Raw genomic sequence first — 16,099 nt, forward strand, 5'->3', positions numbered from 1 at the left:
GAATACTGTCGAAAAATAGCAGGAAAAAATTCGTAATTATGCCCATGGCGGGTGATATGAAGAATATATTGAAACTAGATAAAATCCAAATCGTCGCAGTCGTATTTTCAGCATTAGTCCCTTAACTTTACATAAAGTGCTAAAAACTATCGATTTATGGTTACACATTGATATGCAGAAAGTGGTCCTTCTTGCAACCTGTGTTATAGTCCGAAGAGTCCTGACAAGTAACAGTCTGACCTAGTGGGCTCTTGCTATCTGGTGGATTGCTTGGGTGTTTTTACGGCGGTTACGCATGGTATATCTCTGGTATGCCATCAAGAAAAAAGTCACTCAGATCACCCAATAGGTGATGGAAGCATGTGATGCTACTGAGCTAAGAAGGTGACAGTCGGCAATCCAAGTCCCGGCGAAACAACGGGGGCCACGTAGGCTTTACCAGAGGTTTATGGCAAAGCATGGTAACGAGAATCAAGAGGAGGCACACCGACAATTGGAAGGCTACTTAAAAGAGGACATATGGAAGAGCAAAGTGAACTGTTTCAAATAGTGTGACTATGCCGATACGAGCCCTTAGAATTGGGTCTTCCAGGCCGTAGGCCACCGGCCTGCATCTTTTAAAAGAGATTGTTGCCATTCTATTTCCTCACCACCAAATCAGTGGAAGACAAACGGTGGCGCAGCTCAACGAGCGCGTGATACCTCCAGTAACCGAGGAGGCATCAAGAAGATCCCAGGTTTAGATAGCATTAGTAATAGAGTTTTAAAGATGACCATGAAGACTAGCCTCGACATTTTCGCCAACACTTGAAGGCGTGTGTAAAAAAAGAATTTTTTTTGCTCAGTGGAAGAAGCAAAAGTTGTTTTTGCTTCCCGCACCTAATAAGCCCCCTCTGCTGGATAAAATAGGGAAGACGCAAGGACGTGTCGCAAAACCAGTATGATCTTCGGCGCGCCCACTCTATGGTGGATGTAGTGAGTATTGAGTTGAATCTAGCAGAAGACGCATTGAGCTCTAGCGGTTGCTACACCGCATTGCCAATTGATGTCAAAAATATATTCAACTCCACCTACAATTGAAATAAACGGGCATTGACATTGGCATGTGTTCCTGGAGATTTGGCGAGTCTGATCGAGAATTACCTTTTACAGAGGATTCTCTCGGGTACATGGTGGATGCGGGCTTCAAGGAGCTTATGAAGACTGCACTGTAGACTGTACCACAGGGTTCGGTTCTCGCTGTGGAATGCCATATAAATATAATGAAGTGCTTTTTCTGCCCGTCCCAGAAATGCCTAAGATTGCCGGCTTGCTGAGGATCTGGCTGTAGTTGTTACAACCAGAGTATATGGAAATCTTCGAGACGAAAACAGGTAAAGAGAGCTGATCCTGGTGGATGAGAAAACGGAAGCGGCTTTATTGACGAACTATGGAAGGAAAAACACTGTCAAATTGGAACTGAGATCGAAACTGGCTATCAACTACTAGGGGGTGGTGAATGGTGCCAAACTGAGTTTTAGAGAGCTCCTAGGGTGAGCATATCACAAGCAAGCTGGTGTCAAATGTTAGCGGGCTGAAGCACTACCGGGGAGTACTGCTGCTCGGAGTGGTCTGATGGATTCCTCTTCACGCATCAACTATATGGGCGGAGGTGTTTGCAAATTCTTGAAGACAGGGGCAGATGAATTCGATTTAGCGGCTAATGGCTCTGAGGATAGTGGCGGACATCATCCTGCCCGCCTGTGATAGCATGGCCAGGGTAAAACTGTAGATGGCTATGAGAGAATTCGGTATCCCGACGAAATTGATAAGGCTGATAAGGCTGACCCTGACCAATATGCGAGGCCAGATAAAAGCAGCAGGATCACTCTCAAGACCATTTGACATCAACAACGGTCTACGACATGGGGATGCCCTATAATGCGTCCTCTTTAACCTGGCCCTGGCCCTGACCCTCGAGAAAGTGATCCATGATGCTGAGGTGAATGCGAGGAGTACGATTCTCTTTAAGTTGTTGTCAGCCAACAGAGCCTATTTCAGCTTACAAAAACTGTCCCGCTCGAAACGTCTCATCATAGGTTCAAAGGTCTTACTGTACAAGACAATGATCTTGCCAGTCCTCATGTATTTCTCGGAGACTTGGGTTCTTAGCAAGAAAAATTCCAAACTCTTGGCCGCGTTCGAGAGAAGAATCCTCCGAAGAATTCTTGGTCACCTACATGAGGATGGACGATTCCGTATCCTACATAACGATGAAATCTATGAGCGATACCATGACCGTTAGGTTGTGGATAAAATCCGGCTCAATAGGTTACGGTGGGCGGGTCATTTAATCCGTATGGGTGAGATGATCCCACCCGGAAAATCTATAAGGGCAATATCTATGGAAGAAAAAGAAGACGAGGCAGACCCTGCCTAAGATGGAACGATGGCGAAGGTCAGGAAGCCAGGCAACTTTTAGGGATATCGAATTGGTGGACCTCGGTGCAAAACCGGGATGTCTGTTGCGGTTGTTGCGCTGTTGATGATGATCCTGGTTGACTTTCTGGCAAAATTATACAAGGCGTTTGGAGGGCATCCAGAACCCAGGAATGCGGCAAGGTCAGAGTTGTTTCATCTTTCGGGGACGTAGACGAGACGAGTCTATCAAGTGTTGCAGACGGTCACTCCCAACGTTCTGGTATGCCTTGAGCGGGGAGGCCAACTACCACATTGGCTAGTTCCTTATGGGACATGGTGGTCGCTGCATACCATATCTGCATTGCTTATAACGCTTGTAATAACCAAGCACATGTTAAGGGATGGTTTCTTTAAGTTGTAGTTACGTGCTGGTGGAGCTCAAGCTTCAAAATTCGCTAATTTTCCTGAATGCTGCCTAGTGCTGTTCTCGTTGTCGATAGTGATGTAAGCTCGGATCATCATTTGTGCATCCACTCTGAACCACTTCTCTGTTATTTTATTTAGTGAAAGCAATTATCAATAATATTATCATTTATCCCTACTACTGAAAATTAAAACACTTAAGCCTAGTTTTCTCCCCTTCTCTTCGTCTTTGGGCTCTTTTTCCTTTTTTGCCGAAAGTATTCTAATTTGTAAGTTGAAAACTTAATTCGTTTTAACTCAAAATTTCGTAGCCAAACTATTTGTTGTCAACATTTCGATTCCTTTTCCTAGTCTTACGGGTAGAAAATCAGATCAATTTAAATAGGTGTACGAACTCTAATGGTAGGATCAGAATTAAAGTCACATTCGACTAAATTCGAATTTCAAATCTTTAAACTGATTTTTTTATATGTATTCTGCGTTCTCGATAGCTCTCACCTTCAATCTGTTGGTACATAATCGAATCAGTTTACGCCTATATCCATGCACGTAATTCAAGAAGACTTATATGAATGTTATACCCTGTGTATGCACATACAGCCCAAATAAGTCCTTTTTTCAATCTGAAGTGTACGAGACTACTCTCCATCGAAGGATGTAGAGTGAAATGAATGGTGAGAGTGGTGGAAATTATATCTATGCCAACCTGTATAATTCTGAATCCTGGCGCTGTAATTTGTTTAGATAAGTGAACATCAAATTTGAAGCCTATTGTGGTGCAAAATTCAATTTGGATCACAATCCTGATAATGATGAAAAATCTGATATCTCCCTCTTGCCTCGTCCCTGCTAGCCTCTGGTAATGAACTGTTCGAAGGTTTTAAAATTTACTTGTGACAGTATCATAATGCCGTTCCGCCTGTGAAAATTAATACAAAATACTCCTGCGGTTTGCCATTTCGCATGGATGGGCATCCAGCTCGTATCAACCAGCAAGCGTGACTTCAATGTTAAAGGGAATCTATCATTGTCATAGAAGCCTTTGTTTAAAATAGACTTGCTTGTTCTGGGGAAGGTACCCTGTTAATGATGTCTGCTCATTGTTCTGGAAATCCTTTTGTAATTCTCTATATTTCAAAATAAACGAAATGCCGGTGGTCCTGCCCGACTGTATGAATTGTAATAGTGGTGGCACTCTTGGCAAGGAAGAAAGTGCCATCCTTTCGTGATTATACAAATGGAAGGATTCGAGGCTTCATACGCTGCTACATAAAAATGGATTCTTTTCTATTATACTTCAGAATACTGGCTTTAAATTAAATGCATTTTTACTTTCTCTCTATTTTCAATTCTAGTTATGAAGCCTTGAACGTTAAAGGGGCTGCTGGTGATTCGAAACAGAGTAAGAGCTGCGGGGACCTTGTCGACATGGATCCAGCACAGGCAGCGGACATTCAGGAAGCGATAGCATTGAAGAAGGCTTTGGAATGGGAACTGAGCTTGGATTCGAGAGATTTGAGATCGCATGCTTGGTATCATGGCACTATACCACGACAACGGGCCGAGGAGATAGTTCAGAAGGAAGGTGATTTTCTCATTCGCGATTGTGCATCGCAACCGGGAAATTATGTTTTGACCTGCCGAACGAAAAGTTCTGTTCTTCACTTCGTCATAAATAAGGTGAGTTCTACTTCAAAGCTTAATGACTGCTGAAGAATTATTGATATATTGATTGCTCCGGGCATTTCAATTAACACCGATACTGTCCCTAATATTGTCTCAGATGGAGACATGTCGCCAAAGTTCAAGGGAATTATGTCTATTTCTACAATTCATATTGGCTTTAGTTATTTTTAAGGTTTTGCATAAAACAAAACAAAACGGCTAAACCAATCCAAACGAAATTTGATGGAGAGACGGGAACTATGAAATCCCACGCATACAGCAAATGACATAAATTTAGGTGAAGTTTAAAAGAGGGCTCCAAATACATGGAAAGGGGGGATTTAAAAAAAAACATTCACCGGATATAGTCACGTAGGGTATCGTGAATTGCAAAATGCGCGAGTAAGGAGTCAAAATGTACGCACTTAAAGCGAGACAAGACTCATTTTCGGAAAATATCCAACACAAAAATCCGAAAAAAATTAGGATGGTTCGATCAAATGAAATCTAGGCCTCAAAATATGTCCCATTCCGATATCTGCTAAAATAAACTTACTGATAGTATATTACCAACTATTAGAAATTTACTGAAAAACGCCCCTTAATTTCATCCTAGGAGCACTAATTTTGCACCGACATAGACATGGAAATCCGGCTATTAGTGCCAAAGTTATAGCAGTTCAAACTTATAAATTTCCTGGGAATTTATCGCATCCTAAACCATACAAATAAGATGCCGATATCATAATTAACGAGAATAATTGACATTCAAATGAAATATTAAAACTCCATTCATGAAGAATTTACTTCTCCCTAGCCTTTGTTTGTATCTGCTGTAGGTTAAATTCTTCGTATTTACTAATAATATTAAACTTAGAGGCTGAAACGTATGAGGTTGACAATTATCAATACAGGGCTTTCCATCAGATGATTTATTTAAATTGCTTTCTAAAAACTAGAGTGCAATGGAATTTTTAATTATGTGACATGGAGCTGTCATGCACTCGTTGCTCCTCACATCTTCTTTCTTTTCTTCAGCTTTTGTCCAGTTCATAAGCGGGGGTCGCTCGCTGTGATCGATTTCGCCATTTTATTTTATCAAATGCCTGATCTGGATGTAATTTCGAGACTTTTAAATTCCCCCCCCCGTCGTTTTGGCCGGCCTTTTGGTCGCTAACCATTGACTGGATGTTCAGAGCAATCTTGGTAAATAAATTTTCGTTAATGCGAGTTACGTGACCATACTATGGAAGACGCCTTCCTCGGAGTTTCTTTACGATCGGCGCAACCCCATATCGATCGCGGATATCGTCATTTCGGATGTAATCAAAACGTGTCACGCCACCAGTCCAATGCAACATCTTCTCCTCCATTACCACAAGACGCCGTTCATTGTCCTTTATAGTCAGCCAACACTCAGAACTATAGAGAGCGGTAGACGGACGACATTGCGACATCTCGAGTCAATGCTATCAGACAATAGAGAGCTGCGGTATTCTCCTCAGAAAGGGAAACTTTTATATCTGAAGTGTCAAGCTTCCGGTTTCCCGACTTGTTTTAATTGTTATTGTTATAAACACTATCAGTCAATGCTGGACTGCGCTATGAAATTGCTTCTTGTATCAGTGCAGCTTGTATGAACTGCCGTTCCGCAATTGCCATTCTTTGTGGTCGATGCATCAACGAACGGCTCAAATCCATAATTTACGTTAGTATCGTCGGCCTTGTCGCTCCCTCATGTTCTTAGTGCTAACGACAATGAACGATGCCCTGTGGTAATGAAAACAAAGATATTGAGTTGGATCGGTGGCGTAACACACAATGATCACATCTGAAATGAGGTTGCATTGATTGTGGAGAGATTACGAAATAGAGGTCTTCGATGGTGTACACATATAGAAGCTGGCGTTCTGCGTTCTCTGTTATATGAATTTAGCCGCAGTCTCACTGTTACGTACGGAAGAGCCCTTTCTTGCAATTTTTTCATGGTAGGTGAAAAATAGCGCAATTAATCAAAACGAGTCGACTCTTTTTTCCAACGGGACAAAGGTTAAAGAAAAAGAAAATCAAAGCTTTTACTGATGAAATCCACGCACGGTTGTTGTCACCCAACAGAGTCTATTTCAGCTTACAAAAACTGTTCCGCTCGAAACGTCTCACCATAGGGTCAAAGCTCTTACTGTACAAGACTATGATCTTGCCAGTCCTCATGTATTCCTCCGAAACTTGGGTTCTTAGCAAGAAAAATTGCGAACTCTTGGTCGCGTTCGAGAGAAGAATTCTCTGAAGAATTTTTGGTCACCTACATGAGGAGGGATGATTCCGTATCCTACATAACGACGAGATCTATGAGCGATACCATGACCGTCCGGTTGTGGATAAAATCCTGCTCAATAGGTTACGGTGGGCGGGTCACTTAATCCGTATGGGTGAGATGATCCCACCCGGAAAGTCTATAAGGGCAATATCTATAGTAGAAACAGAAGAGGAGGCAGACCCTTCCTAAGATGGATCGATGGCGTAGGCCAGGACGCCAGAAAGCTTTTAGGGATATCGAATTGGTGAACCTCGGCGCAAAACCGGGGTGTCTGGAGTTCCTTATGAGGGCAGGCCTAGACCGGATACCGGTTGTTGCGCCGTTGATGATGAGATTTTACTGTAGAGTTCGTATAATGAGGTCCAAATAAAATATTCTTTCTCTTTACCATTGTAGGTCGATGTCAGTTCTAGGTCTCTCATCTTATCTTTTTCGAGGTTTCCTGGGTGATTATATGCCTTTCATATTGTCTTTGAGTAAAGGTCTTAGAACTCTTTTGTCTTCCCGCTCTATATTGAATATCCCACCCATTGGAGCCTTCCAATCTTGGTATTTGTGACGACTTTCGATGTGTCATATACAAGGTAAAACTACTTATCTAGGGTTTAAATTATGAGGGTATTAACTCCCTGCTCTCCGCGCTAATTACTTTTTGTACTTTCTTGCACTTTCATTGCATATACGGGGGTTACTTAAGGGGTAACTAAGTGGTGGGTGTTACCATGACGCCCAGATAGTTTTCTTATGTAGGCTTCCTGATCCGATCACACAATACTAACGCTATAAAAAAATGCCCAGAATTTTTCACGCGCAAATGATTGAAGAACGTCGAACATGGGTAATATCATACTTTCCATCCACTATGCAAATTTAAGGGGGTCATCCCGTGTGTCAGATCTGAGGAATCGACTGTTTTTGGCTGCAATTGTATCTAGATATAGTTCAGAATATATGCCGAAAGTAATTTTCTGATATTCGGAGTCGTTCGGAAATTACAGTGCTAAACAGGCAAAATGCCACATGCCAGGTTTATGTCGATCGCCGTAATAAAGCACGTATTTATCGGTCCGAACAACGTTCAAATGACGTAGTTAAAATCATAAGAATTGAAGCCAAGACTTTAATTGTGTTTCTTCAAGAAACCTAAGGTTTATGGGCTAGGTATAGCAGATTAATGCTCAGTTAAGATTTTATGTTTAAAATTCGCATTCTACTTTTTAATTGCGTTTTTATCCAGCCAAAAATCTAGCCAATAAAATTCTTTAAAATTTTCAAGACTATTTAGATCATATTTCCACGGTGCGCAAACTAAAATAATTGCGATTCATTTCGTAGTTTTTTTTTATTAATTAAAGAAGCATTGAAAAAACATCAAAATTCGAAAAAAAGTTTCACAAGGCACCAAACATTTAGCTTTCAATATTTCTTAATAATCCTAGTTTGCGTACGTTAAAATGCCGTTTAAATTTTCTCTTTAAGATGATCACAGCGCCCTCTAGCGCGGCAGCAGAAAAAACACTTTTTTTGGAGATGGGTGTATAAGTCGCTCTGTATTTCGATAATGAACTATGCTATTGGGCTGGAAAAATTACTACGCGTACTCAGGATATTAGTAAATATATGGTGAAAAATTTGCATTTGTATCATTATCCAGTTCTTCACAAACATTAAAAAAAAAAAAACGAAAAAAAACGCCTTCACACTGGATGACCCCCTTAAGCAATGCGCAGGGACAATAGTCTCTATGTGTAGTCTTCTTATTACGAAGGCAGATTTAGCGCTTTTAGCCATTAATGCGCCGAGGGACATCAAGTTATGTGCGGCCGTTGACGAATTTGACGCTACTCAGGTATAAGGATTGAATGACGCTGCAGATGTTCTGTCCATTAATGCGAATAAGAAGACTGCAATGCTCAAACAGAGAACCTTGGCTCAAAGTTCAGAGTCATTTAACTAAGGTCTATGACTTGGTGACAGAGCAAACAGATATTATCAACGCAATCGAAGTGTTTGAGGAGGGATGAAACTCTATTGAACCCCTCGACATCCTCCAATCAAGGTAGTATACCGGACTTTACCGATAACAATGCTACGAAGGGTGTGAATTTGGTCAGTACAATAAGAATGGAACCAGTTTTCAAGTTGTTCCTTGGTATATTTTAGTTAGTATTGTCGCAGAGGCTGCTAAGTGTCAAGGCCGTTGTTTGTACTCCCCTCGAGTACGCTATTGGCAGCGATAGTTTCGCTTTTGTTTTGGTGAGCGGAAAGTATCCGGATGTTAGGGTGGCTTGCCATACCATTCAAATATAGTGAAACTTTATTGGATGGTTTATGCTTGAAAATCATAGTGAAGTACTCTTCCCACGTCTTCTCGTGTTCACCTTTGTAGATATTAAGTGTACCATTAAGGCCTCTCCAGGACTATACAACTTGCAATCACCTACAAACTATATCGTGATGCCATACACAGTAACGAAAAATTCGATAGTGGATGAAGATCTCGTACGTTTTGTTGCAGCATATAATACTCTTCTCATATACATACATTTTCATAGGTATGTTTTCACGGGTAACATTAGTCTCCGCTTGAAGCCATAAGCAGAACTCTCAGTTCCCTGCATTCGTTGATTGAGCTCGTCGTTTTCGTAGTCAATCAGTCTGAGTGTTTTTGGGACGCGGTCGGTAACTACACCCACGCTAGTGATAAAGGCGCTTTTTAATCTGCATCCTGCAAGGAAAATCCCGTTGGTGGTCGGCTGCATTTTGTACGAATTTTCGATCCTCAGATCAGAGGGGTGTTATTATTCTTAACCTCAATTAAGCGCATCAATAGCCATTACTTTTTCTGAATTATAATAATTTTAGCTAATGTTGAATTTCACTGATTCATCATCATCATCATCAACGGGGCAACAACCGGTATCCGGTCTAGGCCTGCCTTAATAAGGAACTCTGGGCATCCCGGTTTTGCGCCGAGGTCCACCAATTCGATATCCCTAAAAGCTGTCTGGCGTCCTGGCCCACAGCATCGCTCCATCTTAGGCAGGGTCTGCCTCGTCTTCTTTTTCTACCATAGATGTTGCCTTTAAAGAGTTGCCGGGTGGGATCATCCTCATCCATACGGATTAAGTGACCCACCCACCGTAACCTATTGAGCAGGATTTTATCCACAACCGGACGGTCATGGTATCGCTCATAGATTTCGTCATTGTGTAGGCTACGGAATCGTCCATCCTCATGTAGGGGGCCAAAAATTCTTCGGAGGATTCTTCTCTCGAACGCGGCCAAGAGTTCGCAATTTTTCATGAACCCAAGTTTCCGAGGAATACATGAGGACTGGCAAGATCATAGTCTTGTACAGTAAGAGCTTTGACCCTAAGGTGAGACGTTTCGAGCGGAACAGTTTTTGTAAGCTGAAGTAGGCTCTATTGGCTTACAATAAACGCGCGGATTTCACCTATTGGTAGAATTAAGTGGCAAATAGTTTGGCTCGGATGATCTTACCTACCTTACTTACCTAAAAACTGAATTGACACGCTTCGGCGGGCATGGCCGATAGTGGGTTATACAGGAGATTCACCGAGAACCTACTAGGACATCCGAGAGGTTGTAGGTGACTGTAACCACCGAGAATGATTCAATTTCCTTGATCCTCCAGGCCAGTGGCTCAGAATTCGCCTTCTTCTTTGCGTATTTTCGCTCAATGTTACTATTATGGGATATAGCAACATCAATGAAGTGTGTGGAGTGGCTCGTCTTGAATGAATAATCATGAATGTATGATAATATATGCATATATCTATTCGTTCATGCATTCTCTTCTTCAAATTGTTTGTTCGTTTTTCTTCAATGAACCTGTACTTCAGTTTCACTATTATTACATTCAATATTGCACAAATGATCACAACTAGAGCCTCATCGTGACTAGTACAGTGGTGTTGGCGTATACCGCATTTTACCAGTGGATTCGAGGCCTGTTTAACACCTCTGTCGCAATTAAGGGGTACAGCCCCTAAATTGAAACTCCACGCCAACAAAGAATTCTACCTGCGATATGGGCATAACCACAACCACCATGAAACTCACAGAAGAGGCAAGTAGGAAATAATCTGGTTGAAAGCACATTCTCCAGGAGTTCTCTTGAAGTACATGCTCTTAAAGCTGTATCCTGGTCCTAATCATAACAGATAAGTCCCTCGCAGGCTCAGATCTGATGGCTCTCACCAACTGTCTGACCAAGCATTGACCAACGGCTTGACTGGAATTACCTCGGTGGGAAGAACCGCGACCTATCGTCTCCATCAGTCACCGCTTTGCATACGTTACAACACATAAAATGTTAAAGGACAACACTGGCACAAAACACACGGAGCTGGCGACTGTGCATCAATGTCATCACCGACTACATTACGACTATAAATATTAAATGATAACGATCTTCAGGTGGTTGTGAATATCATTTGTCGATGCTTCATCTGCAGGACATGTGGTAACTGCGGTTGTTGTTGCTAATACATCTATTTACCCTTTATAGGTGTTACAAAAGACTTTATTAGTTCTCACTCTAATCTGATTGTCAGAGGTTATTCTAAGTGGTGTTGTTTTTCGTATCTGAAGCATCACCACGATTGGTCATTAATCATCATCAAGTTGAAAATCGTCCCAGTAACCTTTAATAAGCATTTCATGTGACACTGGCAGCTGAATAATCCGCAATTCGTTAGCATTGGTGATTCCATCTAAGACATAAGAACTAACGAATCGCGGCGTTCCGTCCCTATTAGGCTATTAAATTCACGAAGTATGATTTTGATATCATACCTGGGGCAAGTATCGAGGGTTCACTCCACGGTCTCGAAAAAGTATCCTTTTTCAAGGCTGCAGTCTCCTCTGTATGGTCGTCAATCTTAAAGAGGCGTATATTTCGAATTTACTTCGTATGCGCAGAATGCACAGCGGATAGTTTATATGCTCAAAGCACAAATCACACATATCATTTTTTGGCTGACTAGGAAACTGACTCCAAGTACACGTTTTATTGGATGGTCGCTATAATGTAGGGTGTAGGGGCTCTTTTCCAAGAACCCGGTTCTTGTAAAGCACTTTTATAACACTATTACATTAGCCTTAATTGGGACAGGTTATCGGTCAGCGGTTGGGGAATATTCGATCTGTACAGGGAGCGTACGTTCCATGACAAAATGCGCAAATCGTTTGTCGTTGTAAAATCCGTCCAGTCCGAGGCTCCTTTGTCAGCTTTACCCAACCCTTAATCTGGAGGACCAGTGCAGGCATTTCCCAGGCTTTAAGCTTCATCGTGGGTTCCAATCCAACTTCCCCTTGGGACCTATAATACCTTTTGACGGCCTATGTAAATACAATATGTTTTGCTGTATTTAACATGCCCTTTTCAATAAGGCGAGTACGTCTGGATCTATTCATAATGAAGGGGGATGAAAGTGCTGCAAAACTACATTTCTGACTGAAATAACTGAGTCTCTTTTCATTCTCATTTTTTTACTTGATCCATATATGCAGTACTCATTGAATGGTGAACTTCGCCTTTGTCAGAGGAAGTGCCTAGATAGGGGCATATCCATACATGCTATGTGAAGATTTGCATCCTAATCAAAATTTATAAGGGAATTTGGACTGATATTTTTGAAAATAGTAACAAGAAAGAGTAAGGAGGTTGCAGGCTTTTTCAGCGTGTATATTACTATAGGCCAGGACGCCAGACAGCTTTTAGGGATATCGAATTGGTGGACCTCGGCGCAAAATCGGGATGTCTGGAGTTCCATATTAAGGCAGGCCTAAACCGGATACCGGTTGTTGCGCCGTTGATGATACTGATATTACTATTTATATTGAGAATTATATAACCGATTACCTCGTGAAATGTAACCAAAATAGATTCTATGTACAAAATTAAATTAACGTAACAAACTGTTCTTGTTTCACAGATTCTTATACAACCCGAAACAGTCTACGAACGAGTTCAATATCAATTCGAAGATGATGCCTACGACACAGTTCCTGACCTTATCACATTTTACGTCGGTTCTGGTAAGATTTTACAATTTTTTACGGAGATTAATATTAATATCTTTCCTAAAATCGATTTCAGGAAAACCAATTTCAGCAGCTTCCGGGGCTCGAATACAATACCCCTGCAATAGAGCATATCCTCTATCATACTACGCCACCAAATATGGAATTCCATACAATACTCAATCGCCTTGTGGAATACGAGGGGCAAGTCCCCTTAATTCACCTTCCCTTGCAAGTGCGGGTCTGAGATTCAGTTCGTATACGCAGCAAACAAATGGTAATAATTTTCGTAGTCCTATGTCTTCGCCCCCGCGGACAAAACGTGATACCCCACCTCGTCTGCCATCGAAGAAACAACGCTCTCAATCCCTCACTCCTGTGCAAGCCGCCGTTTCGTCTAGCGTGCAGAGCGTGGAAAAATACTGTAGCGCAGATGGCATGATACAAACGGCTAATATAGCTGGTCCTCCAGCTCACTTGAATGAAGCACGAAGGATTATTTCTTCAGGAAATGAAAGGAGTTGTAGTGCTGATGGAATGATTCAACAACAGAATGGAAGTGGGAGAGATATCATGGTAAGATCAATAGAGGAGAAGTGTACCAGCGCAGATGGGGTCATAAGTAATCAGAAGTCGTGTGCTCAAATGATGTCACGGTCGACAGAGGACCCTTCGAGTCATCTGAAATTTAGTTCGCACTCACTTCCGCGTCCAATGTCCGGCAACCTTCGATTGGCTTCTTCACGTACTTCCAGTTTGAATAGGGATACAAGCGATACGTCGTTGAGTCCTTGCTTAGAACAAAATCAGTTTGCGGAAGGTGATAGCAAGGCACCCAGTCCTCCGCCAAAACCATCGAGAGTGCCATCAAAACGAGAATATGTAAGAGATTTTCCCGTAGATCCACTTAACAGGATTGCATCATATCATGCAAGTGGATCCGATTCTGGAAATGGGTCCGGTGATTCCGCGCAAAGTTCTGCAGCTGGTGACGCGCTTGATTCAATACCCCACCGAGGAGTGATCATCAAGAATCCACGGTTCATGACTAACTCTGCTTCCTCAATGACTTTAAGAAGTTTCAGCGAATTTGATGTTGCAGCTGTTGAACATATTCTTGCTACTGCGGACATTCCTTCTATTGAAATGACTTCTAGATTTGACTTAGAGAACTTCCAAACGTTACTACTTCCTACTGTTGAAAATAAACCCCTGGACAATGGTGCTCTTAATACACTAAGGATGATGCTTGCAGAGACCGGACCACGGATAATTGCACAGCATCTCACCAGAGTTGACTTATATTTATTCCTAGGCGATCTGGATAATTCAGCGAAAACTCCAAGTGAAAAGCCAGCAGAAACTAGCCCACTGGATTGCACAGGGCTGGAATTACTTACCTTATCACACGGTGAAACATTCCGACATGATTTAATAGAGCGCACACAATGCCTTAAGTTTATAGTCGCGGTGACAATTCTAATATGCCAAAGTGATTTGGAGAGGGCGGAGACTCTGAATAAATGGATTCAGGTAGCTGTTGATACGAAAACTGCCTTGGGAAATTTGTTCGGTTTTTGTGCTATAATGCTTGGAATCTGTATGCCACAAGTAGGGATGGTTTCGTATTTGTTGTAAACTTATTTGTAAATTGTGTATCTTTTGCTATTGCAGATACAGCAGCTTGAACGCACCTGGCACATTCTCCGACAAAAATTCACGGATAGCGCGTTCACATTCGAAGCGAAATTACGTCCCACTTTGAAATCCATGAATGATTGTTCCAACCCTCAGGCTCCTAATACAACAGTTCCTCATGTTCTTCCATACATTCTGCTTAAGGATCGAGGAATCGAAGATGTCCTGATGAACACTAACTTCAGCCAGTCATCGTCGTTGATGTCTTCCTGCATAAATTCGTGGGAACACAATGCTGACGACTTCGGGATATCAATCTTGTTTGCTCATTTGGATGCCGCCAGATCATTTACCAAAAACTTGCCACTTTACAAAAGAAATGCGCAGATGGTGATTGACGATTCTAATGCAAGATTTGACGAGCTACTCCTGGAAGCTTTCAAGTATTTATCTGTTTTTCGTAAGCATCATCGTGGAGGGTTTTTATTTTAAACTTTCTTTGCAGAACTGAATTTCATATGAAGTTCTTATGGGGGAGTAAAGGAGCTTTGTCGCCAGATATTGAACGTCACAAAAAGATGGAGGATCTACTGACCCTCATGGCAAAGAAGTTCGGTTCTGGTGATCATATTACTTGTGCGACGTGAATTTCAATAGCTTAAGATCGTAAACGAAATCGAAACATCAAACTAGTCAAAAAAGTTAGTCCGTAAGATAGATTTAACATAGGTTCCGTTCTAATTCAATTGATTTTATTTATATCTAATTATTATTGTGTTTCTTGGAATGTTTTCAAATACAAATTTTATTCTTTGAGTTGATGGAGTTGGTCCCTTCGTTTTATTTTATTTTCGGATGAGGACGAGGTTTCAGCTGTTCATTTTCACATTTACTATTGTTTGTTTATATTTTTCTCCTTTTTAGCATGCAAATACGTATGATAGCATAGAATCCAAAGATTAGTCAGATCAAAATAAGGTAACATGGGCCTCAGAAACTTACTTCGTAGCTTTTAAGACTGATTTCAGCAAACACTTGAATTAAAACAACTGTTTTGAAAGGATAAGTACTACCTTGGGATATATTTTTTGTTTTGTGTCTCCGTTATTAACTATTAAGGGAAGGGAAGGCATCCGCAGCTTACCTGGCCGCAATAGTGCAAGGAACCTAATCGAACTCGGGAACTTCATGAACGAGCTGTCGTTCGCTTCGGAAGTACACACGACTGTAATATATGTATTTCACGAACAAAAATCAATGACAATATTTTTTACAAACAGATTTCCTTAGGTTTTTAGTGCTTTTGAAGTATACCAGAGTTTTAGTATATCTGTATAGCTAAGTTATATAAGTTTGTAAACATGTAAAAAGACCTCATGGCGTTTCGCTTGTTTCTATTTATAATATTGTAACGAACTTAAACTTTTAGTGTAGAAAACCTTTTGATTCCTTTAGTCCTTTAGAGTATGACGAGTATCCTCACTATCATTAGTCCTGTTTATTTTCAAAACAAGAAACTGAAATTAATTAGCATCTAAACGTCTTAAAATAAATAAGGGAAATATATTGAACTGCCATAAGAAGCGTTTATTCTTAGATGGAGAA

The 16,099-nt window shown here is 41.3% G+C and overlaps 1 protein-coding gene across 5 annotated transcripts in view; it reads left to right on the forward strand.

Moving 5' to 3' along the window:
* The window catches only part of LOC119651346 (breast cancer anti-estrogen resistance protein 3 homolog), a 121,761-nt gene extending 106,446 nt beyond the window's left edge, over positions 1–15,315 (forward strand). For all 5 annotated transcript variants that reach the window (XM_038054902.1, XM_038054903.1, XM_038054904.1 and 2 more), the window contains 5 exons: positions 4,179–4,503; positions 12,769–12,871; positions 12,933–14,467; positions 14,531–14,937; positions 15,000–15,315. In XM_038054902.1, the coding sequence (XP_037910830.1) occupies positions 4,179–4,503; positions 12,769–12,871; positions 12,933–14,467; positions 14,531–14,937; positions 15,000–15,141 (2,512 nt within the window). In that variant the 3' untranslated portion in view covers positions 15,142–15,315. The remainder of the gene's footprint in view (positions 1–4,178; positions 4,504–12,768; positions 12,872–12,932; positions 14,468–14,530; positions 14,938–14,999) is intronic.
* Positions 15,316–16,099: the final 784 nt, after the last annotated feature.

The sequence above is a fragment of the Hermetia illucens genome, chromosome 3 (genome assembly GCF_905115235.1).
Source record: "Hermetia illucens chromosome 3, iHerIll2.2.curated.20191125, whole genome shotgun sequence".
NCBI classification, from domain to species: Eukaryota; Metazoa; Arthropoda; class Insecta; order Diptera; family Stratiomyidae; genus Hermetia; species Hermetia illucens.